The 12508-nt window shown below is 47.2% G+C and overlaps 2 protein-coding genes across 2 annotated transcripts in view; one reads left to right on the top strand and one right to left on the bottom strand.

Annotated features, from left to right (window-relative positions):
* NSF (N-ethylmaleimide sensitive factor, vesicle fusing ATPase) overlaps nucleotides 1-3497 on the top strand; it is a 145333-nt gene extending 141836 nt beyond the window's left edge. The window contains exons 20-21 of the mRNA XM_035030372.1: nucleotides 1312-1367; nucleotides 1817-3497. Coding sequence (XP_034886263.1) covers nucleotides 1312-1367; nucleotides 1817-1859 — 99 coding nt within the window. The 3' untranslated portion in view covers nucleotides 1860-3497. The remainder of the gene's footprint in view (nucleotides 1-1311; nucleotides 1368-1816) is intronic.
* Nucleotides 3498-8709: 5212 nt separating this feature from the next.
* The window catches only part of WNT3 (Wnt family member 3), a 44186-nt gene continuing 40387 nt past the window's right edge, over nucleotides 8710-12508 (bottom strand). The window contains exon 5 of the mRNA XM_035030371.1: nucleotides 8710-9079. The gene's annotated coding sequence lies outside the window, so the exon portion shown is untranslated. The remainder of the gene's footprint in view (nucleotides 9080-12508) is intronic.

Raw genomic sequence — 12508 nt, 5'->3', positions numbered from 1 at the left:
AAGTACTGACTACAGCTGAGCTCCAGCCAGTTCCATTTTTTTAAAGAACTTGACAATTGATTCATATGTAATTCTATTCCCAAAGAGGGAAAATGTTTCTTTTGTTAGCTATTCACACTTTTTCTTAGTCCTTTGTAGTCTGACCTCTTAACTTTGATACATTTGAAACTTCTGTTCAATGTTTTTTTTGGGATAGAAGAGAAGAAATCTTAAAAAAAAAATGTGGTGGTAGGGGGAATCCAAGTGCACATTTACCCACGGCTGCACTGACATTTGAAAGCTCTCCCTGGAGGGCAGGGAGTTCCCTCTTGGGAAACAGACTCCTTGCCCTGGAACATTTTTTAAAAGTTAGGTATGTTTCTTACAATAAAAATTCATCTTAAGGAATTAAAGATGTTTTTAATGATCATTTTTTAGATAACTTAAGATCTCTGGTGGACCAATGAGAACAAAATATAAATAAATTAGTATAAACATGAATATAAAAGAAAATGAATAGAGAAAATTAGTAATATCCTAAACTTGGCCTCTGAACCAAAATTCCCCTATCTTCTCCTAGACTTAGGAATACTTTTTTTTTTTTTTGAAGATTTTTTTTTTAAGTAATCTCTACACGCAGCGTGGGGCTCAAACCCACAACCCCAAGATCAAGAATCACATGCTCCACTGAGCCAGTCAGGCTCCCCTATCCTGATGCTTTTCTGTCACAGGAGATCCAGATTATCCAGGGGCCATATTAGGGGAGTCAGCCCCACTCTAAATTTTTTTACTTTCATGACCATTTTTTTCATTAATGGCAAAGAAGAAACTGCATGGAAGACCAAGGCTAAGAAAAGCGAATATGTTGATCATGAAGAGTTAATAAGCTACTTTTTAGTCATTTAATCAACCTCATCTGGTTTAAGTTTGGTCTCACTTTTATATGTTGGATGACTCCTATGACTTGGATGCCATTCGAACCCCCGTGAATAGCCATCGTCTGGTCACACATGTGTCCTCTCAGACGTGCTGCCTCCTCACACAGCGCTAGCTGAGGGGGCACTTGGCTGAGGTGCCTGGGAATGACCCGCTGGGTCACTTGGAACCTTGTGCACAGTGATTCTCTGTGCTAGGAAGTCCTGTCCACTCCTCTTGAATGATGTAATCTGCTTCGCCGTGTATCAGAATACTGGTCAGGGAGCAGGTAATGTATTTCTGTGACTCAGCAGAGCACTGGTGGAAGTATGAAACCGAGCATTTCCTTGGCATTAAGTGCACAGTTATTAGAAGGTACCATTAACCTGTGTCCTTTATTTCTTCTGATGTATTTAGATGGATCCTGAATACCGTGTGAGAAAATTCCTGGCCCTCTTAGGAGAAGAAGGAGCGTAAGTACACACAACACTTAAGACCATGAGCCAGACTTACCACACTGTTAAATCCCAGTACCTGTTCTAAGCGTTGCTGTACAGTGCATATACATTTGAATTTTCAACTTTTCTTGGACAACTTTGTTTCCATTTATTAGCATTCTTCACTGTGTTGTAGGTCTGAGAGACCAAGCAAGGAAATTGGTTGTACTGTTGGTTTGCTCTCCTTGTCCTGCTTCGCAAAACTTCCTTGTCACAATGCAGGAAAAAACTCTATGGTACATATTTATTGGAAGCTGCTTTTAAATGCATGGGGCTATGACCATTTTCTTTTTTGAAATGCTTATCTAATAGCAAATGCATAGCAAAAAATGTAGAAAAACCATTAAGCTTTTAGTAATTTTGTGGTAAATGGCTTTTTGCAGACCCTCATCTGCTTTTTTTTGTTTTGGGTGTTTCTTTTTCAGTAGCCCCCTGGACTTTGAAAATGGACTCTTTGCACACACATAGTGACCAAGGGAAGTGACCAAGGTGAAGACGGCCTGGGATCTTCACTCAACTTACTCAAGATCCTAGACAAAGTGAAATGATCCCTACCTTCAACGTGTGCTCACTCTGCATGATTAGTGCAATAAAACTCCCTTCCTTGTGCTTACTCAGATATTCTGTTTTGTGGAAGGTACAAATTTGCTCTAGAATGCTATGCTTACCTCTCTGTGCAAGCTAGGATGATTTCTTCTTCCTCAGTCTTGAAGTGTGGGACATACACTGCCCTTGTAAACACTAGACATTTTAAGCTCCCTACCACCATCACCACCCAAAAACTCTCAGTAAATGTAATGATGTTGCAAGACAACACTTGGCCTGTTAGAAGGAAGACTTTCTAGATGTAAACCAGGAGCAGTGACTTAGAGGTATGGGTTCAGAGGGATTATATCTTACAGCTCCCCTCCGCTAACACTAAAGGTACTTGGGTATTTGGTTAAAGGTTCTCCCAGAAAACTGGTGGTTATCTTTGCCTGAAGAAACAGGACTTTGAATTTCTAAGATGCTGTTCTCATTTTCAGAGATGTTTCCAAGTTGCAGTCAGGAGATCTTTCTTAATAGAAAGTCCGACTATTACTGTGTTGGCCGTGGCATCCCCTCAGTGTTACTCATTTGCTCCGTGGCAAGAGATGTGCTGGCCATTACCACGTGGTAGCTGTTAACGACTTGGGAAAGACCTGTATGGAAAAAGCCTACACCCCTAAACAGAAAGGAGTCATTAAAATGAAGTCATTTATAAATCTCTCTGCACTAATTAATGTCCAACTCTAAATGGGACAGTTCTTTATATTAAAGGCTTCTTATTAGTATCACCATTTGTCGTTTTCCTCATCTTAATGACTTAGAATTTATTCTTCCTTTATTTTAAACCCTCTGTGCTATCTAGCATTAAATAAAACACTATTCTCCAGAAGAAACCGTTTTCTAGCCCTCATCCCGAGTCTTTTAACATCCATTCCAGTATGTTTAACACACTTCCTTTCCCCTCCACATGCTCTTTCCAAAGGGAAGGAGAACCGGTGGTTAGTCTTATAACTGAGTCAGAAGGAATGAATCAGGTCGTCATATCTGTGATGAGACTTCCGGAGCAAGTCCACTGTCTCCACCCCCCTACTCCCCCCCCACCTCCCCCACCACCACCCCGCAGCTTCAAATGCAGGGATGAGCGGTCAGCAGCCACCTGAAGGTGCTTCACACCGCCCATGAGGCTTGTGGCCACAGTGGCACTTGGGTGTAGCTGTCATTTGTCCCCGTGGTAGAAGGCGAATTATCTCCAGATCCTGCCATCTGTATATTTTTGGTTGACTTCTGTGTCATATCTACTTCATTTTGGGTTTTCATCCCTAGCTTATTTTGTGGCTTTTTAAAGTGGATTTTGTATTGTGTAATTCTGTGATCCCTGATGGCCAGTACCCCGGGTCCCCTATCTCTTGTGCAACTTGCCTCTTTTCTCCTCCCAGGAAAGCAACACACACTGTATTAACTTATGGCTCTCGTTAAATGAGGTTCATGTCTTTTGTGTTTTGTCCAAAACTGTATTGAAAAATATATATTGTTTCTTGCAAATGAAGGAATGCAATAAAGAGTATCTATACTCGAAAACATTCTGTGGACCATGTTTTGTACAAAACAACACACATAACTGATAGGAATGTGTGAAGAGGAGGGGGCTCAGAAAAGCCCCTCCTTGTTTTGTTATAACTAGCCTAAGGAGATGGAGGATTTTTATTTAAAAGTCTCTGGTTTTCATTATTTAGGAAGTATAGTCACTTGAAAAGAGAAATACATCAATAGCATATTTGCAAGAGTTAATGCATAACAAGAACCTTCATACTTATTTTACTTATTTCCACCTTATTAAAAAACTGAAGCAGACCAAAGCCATAAATGGGTTAGTAATAATCCAGAAAGGAAAACTGTTTCTCAATTAGAATTACTCCTTTGAAATGTACAAACCAAGGGATTCAGACACTCTCAGTGGGATTTCTTCACATGTTTCATTTTGGAATCCTTTTTTGCATTTTTCTGAGCTGTTGGATCTCTTAGCCTAAAAGCCCGATGCTTAGAGTGGGGTGAGGTTAGGAGGAAAGGCAGCTCAGAGAATCAGCAAGGCTCAGTGCAAAGAGGTCAGCTCCCTGGGAGTTGTCCACACCTCCTAGGAGGACCCCGAGGCCACCCGGGTCCCTGCACAACCTTGGGAAGGTAGGGTCTTGAAGCTATCCCAGTGCTCTTCAAAGCTGCCCTGGGCAGAGAGTGAGCGAGCATATGACGACGTCATAAGCCTAGTGACAAAGCAAAGGAGGCCAGCCAGTTGCTGCTTTAGATTTCTTCATATACGGATGCACCGTGAACAGGCTAGTTTTTGTCAGCAGGTAGAATTAAAACCTCAGAAAAGGAGGTTATCTCATCCTACATGTATTTGTACATCTTCACTGAAATACCTTCAAAACTATGTAACAGAGGGGACGCCTGGGTGGCTCCGTCGGTTGAGCATCTGCCTTCAGCTCAGGTCATGATCTCAGGGTCCTGGGATTGAGCCCCGCTCCCTCTGCCCCTCCCCCTGCCCAGTCTCTCTCTCCCTCAAATAAAATCTTATATATATTTATATATATATAACAGAAAAACTATAATGGCTAAAATCTGAAACATGGTTTGCTTTAAGGCTGTCTTTTCATGTCCTAAAAATTACAGTGAACCGCCTCTGCTTTAAGTTTCAGCAGCAAGTCATAGAGTAGATTCAAGTGTGTAATAATCAGATCCTGGTAAACAGACTTGTCGAAGCACTGAGTCAGCAATAACCAACCAACCCAGCCCAAGCACAGAAGGCAAAAGCAAGATTTCCTGTTCCTTGCCTGGCCACTTGATTCATAAGCCTCTTCAAAGAAGACACCGGGGAAGGTGTGGATGAAAGTCCAAAAAGCATGTAAATTTCAGAAGTTATTGCAAAATGATCTAAAGTTTCTCCTCCACTGGCAAGCAGAGCTGAGACCGGGCCCTGGAGCAGAGCCCACAGAGGGCGTGTGCTGTGCGGACACCCAGGCATGACGATGCTCTACCGAGTATCTGTGATGGGCAAGAATCTCAAGCCGTGTAGACAGCATTTGCAAGGAGGACTTGAGTTTGAACTTTCCCCCGCATACGGTCTCTCCACGCAACTGACTTGGGTCATACTCCCTTAGGAGTATCAGATTATTGGTAAGGTAATTCTTTGCCTCCTCAAGAGTTCTCTGTCAAGCTAAGAGAAACGACAGCATAGCCACCATCATTTTGCCACATTAATTTCCCTTGTGTGTGTCGATCAGCCACAGCTTACATGTCCGTCCATATACCCAGGGCTGGCATGGATGTACCACTGGGTCACTGGATCCACCTAGGATCACCTCCCCATCATCCCTCCCCCTCCTTTTCTCTGCCTTTCCTTTGCCTTTATTTGCCCCACCCACCCCCAGCCTTTCTCCCCTGTTTTTTTCATAAACAACCACTTTGAAAGAGATCTTCCCACTATATTGTCTCTTTTCTTTCTTTTGGATCTTTTTTTTTTTAAAACTTCCTCTTGTTTTTAGATGTTTATTAGTATTTATACTTAACGGAGAAATTGAATGTTCAAGCACTGCAATAAACTGTGTTCTCTTTAATCATAGAATATGATTAATCATAGAAAGGATTACAAATGGCCTTGGTAAATATGAATAGGGACCATTTAAATGTTTGGCAATCTTATAGATTAAAAAAAAAAAGGTACCCAGGATGCTGGGGGAGATGAGTATTAGTTTTATGTCAGAGTGAAGTACAAGATGAGCAGGGCTGTGAGAAACAGAGATTTCTTTCTGCGCTCCACGTCCAATTCCTTGTGCGGCCAGTACAACCATTTTTGTGGCTTACACTTTTCAGGGACTAAGCAATGACACATCACAGGCACAATAAAGTTCATGAACTTCTAGTGGCCATTCCTAATCTCAGGTTAAAGGTCTGAATAGAGCGCAAGGGCAGCCCATCGCCGTGCACAAGGCAGACCACTTTATTTTTTATTTTTTATTTTTTTTAAAGATTTTATTTATTTATTTGAGACAGAGAGCACATGAGAGGGGGAAGGGTCAGAGGGAGAAGCAGACTCCCCGCCGAGCAGGGAGCCCGATGCGGGACTCGATCCCGGGACTCCAGGATCATGACCTGAGCCGAAGGCAGTCGCTTAACCGACTGAGCCACCCAGGCGCCCCCAGACCACTTTATTTTTATGTTGTTTTCGTCTCTGCAGGGAGATGAATAAGATTTGCTTCTAATAAAGGTAAACCGGGAGAAAGAGAAAGAAAAAGAAAGCATTTTAGCTGTGCTACACAAACTGAAGGTGACATTTTATGGGCAGGTCTGAAGACCAAAGGATTGTCTATCATCATAAAACCAAATTATTGCCCCTCATCGTCGAGCGCATCGCTTGTGAGCTTCAGGTGAGTCCTTCTGAAGCAGCAGTCCAAGGAGAAAATGCCCTTCCCAGAGCGCGCCCACTGCTGGGTCCTCTCTGCCCAACCCCCAACTTCAGATGATACCTGTTCCAGGCCACCCAGAGGCCAGGCCAAACCATTTCTTCTTCCCGACCAACCTACCCCTTCTGTAGCTGTGCTAGCAGGAGGGGAAGCCATTTCCAGTCAGGTTTCATTTTCAATAGAGCAAATCCTATTTTCCCAATAAATGGAGTTGCAATCATGGGTGAGGAAAGGATTAACCAACCCCGTGGGCTGCTGGCCTTGAGCCACATCTTTTGAGTGTCTGTGATATTCATTTGTGCAGTGAAGTGCTAGAGTCTAGGAAAGGAATTACAGCCCAAACCGCTTACTTCCAAACCTAGGAATTACTGGTCAGATGTGGACTTAGAACAAGGTAAGCCTGTAAGAAAGTCCTACAGTAGATGAGACCCAATGTCCCTGATGTCTGAGATGATCCTGCTTAGAGAACAGAGGGAATGGCTTTACTTTGGGCCACTCAATTAAGGGTGCAAGTTCAGGCCACCACCTTCAGAAATTGGATATTCTTGACCTCCTGAGCATTAATCTGGAAACTCCACACATGGTACAATGTATCCATTTTAAGTTTGTTTACCTTCTCTTTAATGACTTAACAGAAAAAAACTGCATGATGAAATATATTTTCTCCAAATATATATATATTTATATAATATATAATCTTAGTTAACTCAAAGGTATATACATTGTATAATAAATAATATTTATAAAAAGAGACTTTTTGAATATAAAATCAAAAAGATCAACAACTTCTACAACTTTTTACAAAACTTTGGATACAGCAGATCGGTAGGAAATTTCTGTTGGATACTATTACCTGACTACGGCGAGAATAATTACAATGCGCTCAGTGTACTATTATTAAATAATTACTTGTTGGCTACTTGAATACGCCCCAGAAACATGACTTTATCACTTTTAATATAGAATACATAGATATGAAAAGACTGTTCTGAAAATTTGTATCCATTCTGCTGAAATAATTCTCACATAAAGCAAGCATTATCCGGTTGACATGATTGAAAACTTTTCAGTCTAAGGTGAGATGGGGAGGGGCATTTCGGACTCTCTGGAGAGGGGGATGGGATGTGTATCTTTAGCCGGGCTCCTTGCCAGCAGAATCAAGAGTGTGGGCATGGCTTCTAGATGGTCTTGGCAAGCCTGCCTGAGCAAGCAGGAAGATCACTTGCCCCGGTAGCTGAGGTCAGTGTGAGGCAGACCAAAGAGAGAAGGGAGTAAAGGAAGAAACAAGCTTGTTCTCGTCTCTACCCCCGCTGCCCCTCTTCTTGCTGATTCTCCCTAGGACAGAGCTGTGGCCTTGGCTCGTGCCATCCGATCTGCTGGCCTCCGTTCAGGACCCTCAAGAGGACCCGCCTGGAGCAAGGGGAGCTCAGCTGGGAGAGGCTGCTTGCCCTCCTTCGAACACCTCCTCCTGATCCTTGGGAACTGCGTGGACTGGCGTGCTCTCTGCACACAGGTGAGGCCAGCAGGTGTGTGTTTCTCTTTTATCCGCACAGGCCAAAGCAGGGAAAGGAAGCCAGAAGATGTGTCTTTATCGGAGCAGAAACGAAGGAACTGTTTTTATCCTCCCTAGCTACAAGTCACCAAGTTGGGACTTCAGGAATCAACCGCTACTCTCTCTCTGACCCTTTGTCTGATTTCTACTGAGGTAACCTGAACTCCAAACTGCTCTACCTGGAGTTGTTTTTGTGGGGAATCCGCAGGTGAGCAGGGCTGGGAGGGACTGAATGGCCCCTTCTAAAGATACCACTTCTCTCTTTAGGAAACCATTGGAGCTGCAGAAGGCTCACCACCCCTAAACATAACCTATTTACATCGTTTCGTCCTCTTAAAAAAAAAAGAAAAAACAAAAAAAAAAGCCAAAACACCCCGCACTGCGTTCCTGGTAGACACCACAGAAGGACAACAGAGACTGGGAGCTCTGACTGCAGTTCCTAAGAGCCTCTGGCGCAGAACAGGCTGACAGAGGAAACGACACTAAGCAGAACACACAGCCGCTCTTCAAACAGCTTCCCAGGCCGCCCAGCGCTCCTGGTTCTTCAAAACTCCCAATCCTACTCCCACAATTGCCTTGGGCCTCCCTCCCACTTGATCCTAGCTACACCTATGGCTTTTGTCCGAATGTGGAAGTCTATCAGATCTGAGCAGGAGGAGACCAAGAAAAGGAGACGGCAGGGGTCTGTCCTACTTCCTAACTCCCACCTCACAGGCATCTTGGCATGTCACCAGAAGAAGCGTCTGGAAACAGTCCTGCCCGTGCTGAGTTCTTCACCACCAGGCAGAGAGCTCATGGCAGCCCAGCCTGTTCTGTCGGAGTAGAATTTTTTTTTCCATTTTTATTTTCTTTAACATGTGCAAAGATAAGCCTGGGGTCTGTTCCTATCAGACCCTAGAGAACTAAAAAGAAAGCCCCTTCTTTAAAAACCACACACCATCCAGAGCAGGGTGAGAAACTCAAGAGAGAGGGCGAGGGAGGCCTCCCCGGCAGCGGGCGGCACAGGTCCAGGTCATTTACCGCACGGGCGTCTGGCAACAGTCCGGGTTCCTTGCTGCCTGGTGCTGAGCGCTGAGCCCGGCTCCAGGTCCTGCTTCCCATGGGACTTCGGTGAATCTGCCCAGCCACACACTTCACCCGTTCCCAGTGCCCTTTGGAAAACAAAGAGGAAGAATCGGACACGTAATTCCCTTCTTGGAGGAGCCGCCCGTTGGGGTGCCGCGATCAGAGGCTGTGGACAGGAGAGCTCGACATTTCTCGTGTCCTTGGGGGCAACGGGGAACCCAAGTGGCTTTCCCGTACCCCCTCCTCTGCTTTGGGATCTGCCGCTGAGGAAGGGTGCATGATTTAAATAGGAACAGGAGGGCTTTAGCAACCACAGACTGGGATCCACACCCTACCTGCCCCACCTTCTAGCTGGGAGCTTGGGCAGCAGGAAGGCTAGTGGTGGGCAGCTGCCGCCAGGCAGGAGTCCCCCTCGTAGAGAGACTGAAGGACCCTCCGGTCCAGGGTCCCGTTCCCCACGAGACTAGACGCGGACACTGTGCTTTTCTGTCATACCAGCTGTTTGGTAATGAGCTGTCCACACAGGAGACGGCTGTTTAATGAACTATGAATAATTCCTTCTCAGGGGAGAACCAATATGTACCGCTTACTCATTTGTGTATTGACATCTCACCGAGGATTTGAGGCCCGAAGTGCTTTCAAGGGCATTCCCAATCAACCTTCCAGTCCCCAGGGGGCGGACAGGGCCCGTGGAAGACTATTTTACAGGGGCAGAAACCGAGCCTCAGCGAGATTAAAGGGACATGTACAAGGTTTTGTGGCAACTTAGTGACAGATCCAGCACTTGGGGCCAGCCAGGCCCCCTGACTCTTGTCCAGAGGGAGCCCTTTCCAGCTTACTGTGCTCACAACATCTGAATAACAAGCAATGCACGTGGTACTTGCAGGGTAGGCAACCGGTCGTCAGCATGAGACACTGGACGGAAGCTACGGGCAATGGAAAGGATGTTTTCCCCACCAGGAAAGGACCAGGAATCAAGCCATTTAGACTGGGGCTCCCCACCCAGTGTGGGGAGGGCATATGTCCCTGCCATCCTGTCTCGAAGGTTCCTATCTTGCTTACAGTGTCAGTGTGGATGAAAGGAGGGGGAGCTAACCAGCCAGGTCTCAGCCCGTCTTGGGCCTGTGGCTCGAGACCATGCAGTGCGCCTGGGGAACGTTGCTCTGGGAGGTCAGCTCTGCTCAGCCTGGGAATCTCTGCTGCTTCCTTGGACCACGAGCCAGGCCCAGCACTGGGGCCCTTGGTGTATACCGCCTCTGGTCCACACAACAACCCCCCCACCCAGTTCACAAATGAGGGAACCGGGGCACAGAGAGGCTCCACAGCCTGCCCCAAATCACTCAGCAAGTTGAGAATCTGTCCAAAGGTACCACATTGGGAGCGAGTCCTCCCCTTGTCCCAGAGCAAGGGCTCCAGAGCGACCAGAGGGAAGGGCCTCGGGGGCACTGGTCTACCTGGACAGGGCATTTCGAATCCATGCCTGTGTAGCTCTTTCTGTCAGATTGGAGAAAACACCATTCTACTTCAGAAATGGGAGAAAAGAGTGCTGAAGATGTATTAATGCCTCTCAGGATCAGTACTAATTACAGGTGGGCAGGCAGAGGATTTTTGTGGACACTGAGGGTCAAACCAGCACCTCTTTCCCTGCTTGGCTGATGGCTTATCTTGGCGGCCCACCTGGGGAGGGGAGGTGCTGGAACACAGCTGCTGGGGTCCGACTCGGTGACACCCCAGAGCCCCGTGGAGCCACTGTGCTGGAGCCTCTGCAGGACCCGTCTGGAAGCTTTCTGGAGACAGAAAGTGTCCTGGGCTCAGTGTCCCTCCCCTAGCAATGGGTCTGCTGTTAGTGTTCTGAAGTTCTGATTTCCCCTCGGCTCCCCCTCAGAATGGCCAGAGCTATGTCCTGCTGGGGGCACCACGTTGCCTTGGCCACAGTGGGCATGCTACAATGAGCCCGTGAGCTCTTTCGTGTTTGCGGACTTTCCTACCACTGTGAGAAGCGGGAAACAAAACTTGCCCACGCGGATGACACCATCTCACTACGGGATGACACCCTCATGTCACGGCTCTCTGATGGCAGTTATCACTCCCTATCAGTATCAGATACAGACAAGCATTCGCCGCTGGTAGCTCACTGGGGCTTATAAAACTCCTGTTAGGCTCCCACCATCACCGTACGGATGAGGAAACTGGACTCAGGGCTTCCGGGCTGACCTGGTGCCGCCGGCCACAGTGCGCCCGTTCAGACACCAAGAAAGCCGTGCTGCCTGCTGCCTTTCTGGACCCCGTCCCTGGCAGGTCATAGCTTGAGCTACACCAAGGGGCCTCCCAGATGGACTCACGCAGAACTCTCCCCATGACGTGGGTTCCTCCACACCTCAGAGAGGCCCCAGGCCCCTCCCCCAGGCCCACACAGTGTAGACACGTGCCACCAGCTCGGAGGTGCCCTCTGTGGAGCTGCGTCACCCAGTGGGGTGCTCTCCCCTGCACTGTCCCGGGGCGATGATTCAGGCAGGTAAGTTCTTCGCAATGAACCAAGCACTGTCCCCACAGCACCTCTGTGGAGGATGATAGATAAGGAGGCAGATCTATAAAAACTCTCTTGGGTGGGTCCCCCCGGCTGGCAGGTGACGGCAGCTGGACCAGGGCTCCCGCCTCTATATACTAGGCTCCTTCTCAGGGCTGAGAAAAGGGAGAGAGGGCATAGTGGCCTCAGACCTTCCAGCCCCAAGACTCGAGGACCACCTTACATCAGTCCGGACCTATGCTGGGGACCAATGGCTCCAAGGGCCAGGCACCGTGTCTCCCACGCAGGCCACCTCTGGGAAGCTTGGGAACTTAATCCACCAGCCTTTGATCCCTTGATTACTCACCACCATCACTCTGAACTTGAATCCCTCCTCCTCCCCATCCCCTTCCATAAACTCGGTGAGAGTGGCCCCACTCCGCCCAAGCTTCAGATCTGTCAGGATATGGGCTTATATACCGCTTCCCCCACCCACCTCCTCGAGGTCAGTAGGATTTATGCTTGTGCAAAAACCTGCCCTCAAAGTTCAAGGTGGATGCAAAATGACTCTGCCCCAGGGGTAAAAGAGGATCTTTGGCCTACTATTTCAACTATTTTACCCCCCTTGTTTTACGGTAAGAAAACTGAGGCCCATGGAAGTGAAAGAACAGGAAATTGGGGACTTCATGGAACAGGGCAAGGTTGGGACCAGAAGTCAGGTGTCCTGGCTTCCAGCCCCCCAGTGTCCCTCCTCTGGCTCCCAGATGCTCAGCAATGATAGCCAGTGGCCATGCAAACATCTGACCTGGCTCATAATTTACTAACTTGGATACAAATATTAATCAGTTGCTGGCAGTCTCGCGCGCACACCCTTGGCTGGTATCTGTGCTTCGTATAGTCCACCCAAAGCTGCCCGGGGACCATCCCCACTGTAGCTGGGGAAATCCTGGCTTCCTATTTTGGGCCGCGTGTCTTGGACAGCTCAGAAAGAGAAGTGGGTTGGTCAAGA

The sequence above is a fragment of the Mirounga leonina genome, unplaced genomic scaffold (assembly GCF_011800145.1).
Source record: "Mirounga leonina isolate KUSES-001 unplaced genomic scaffold, KU_Mleo_1.0 Mir_364, whole genome shotgun sequence".
In the NCBI taxonomy this organism is placed as follows: domain Eukaryota; kingdom Metazoa; phylum Chordata; class Mammalia; order Carnivora; family Phocidae; genus Mirounga; species Mirounga leonina.
This window is presented reverse-complemented; position numbering and strand designations above follow the sequence as displayed.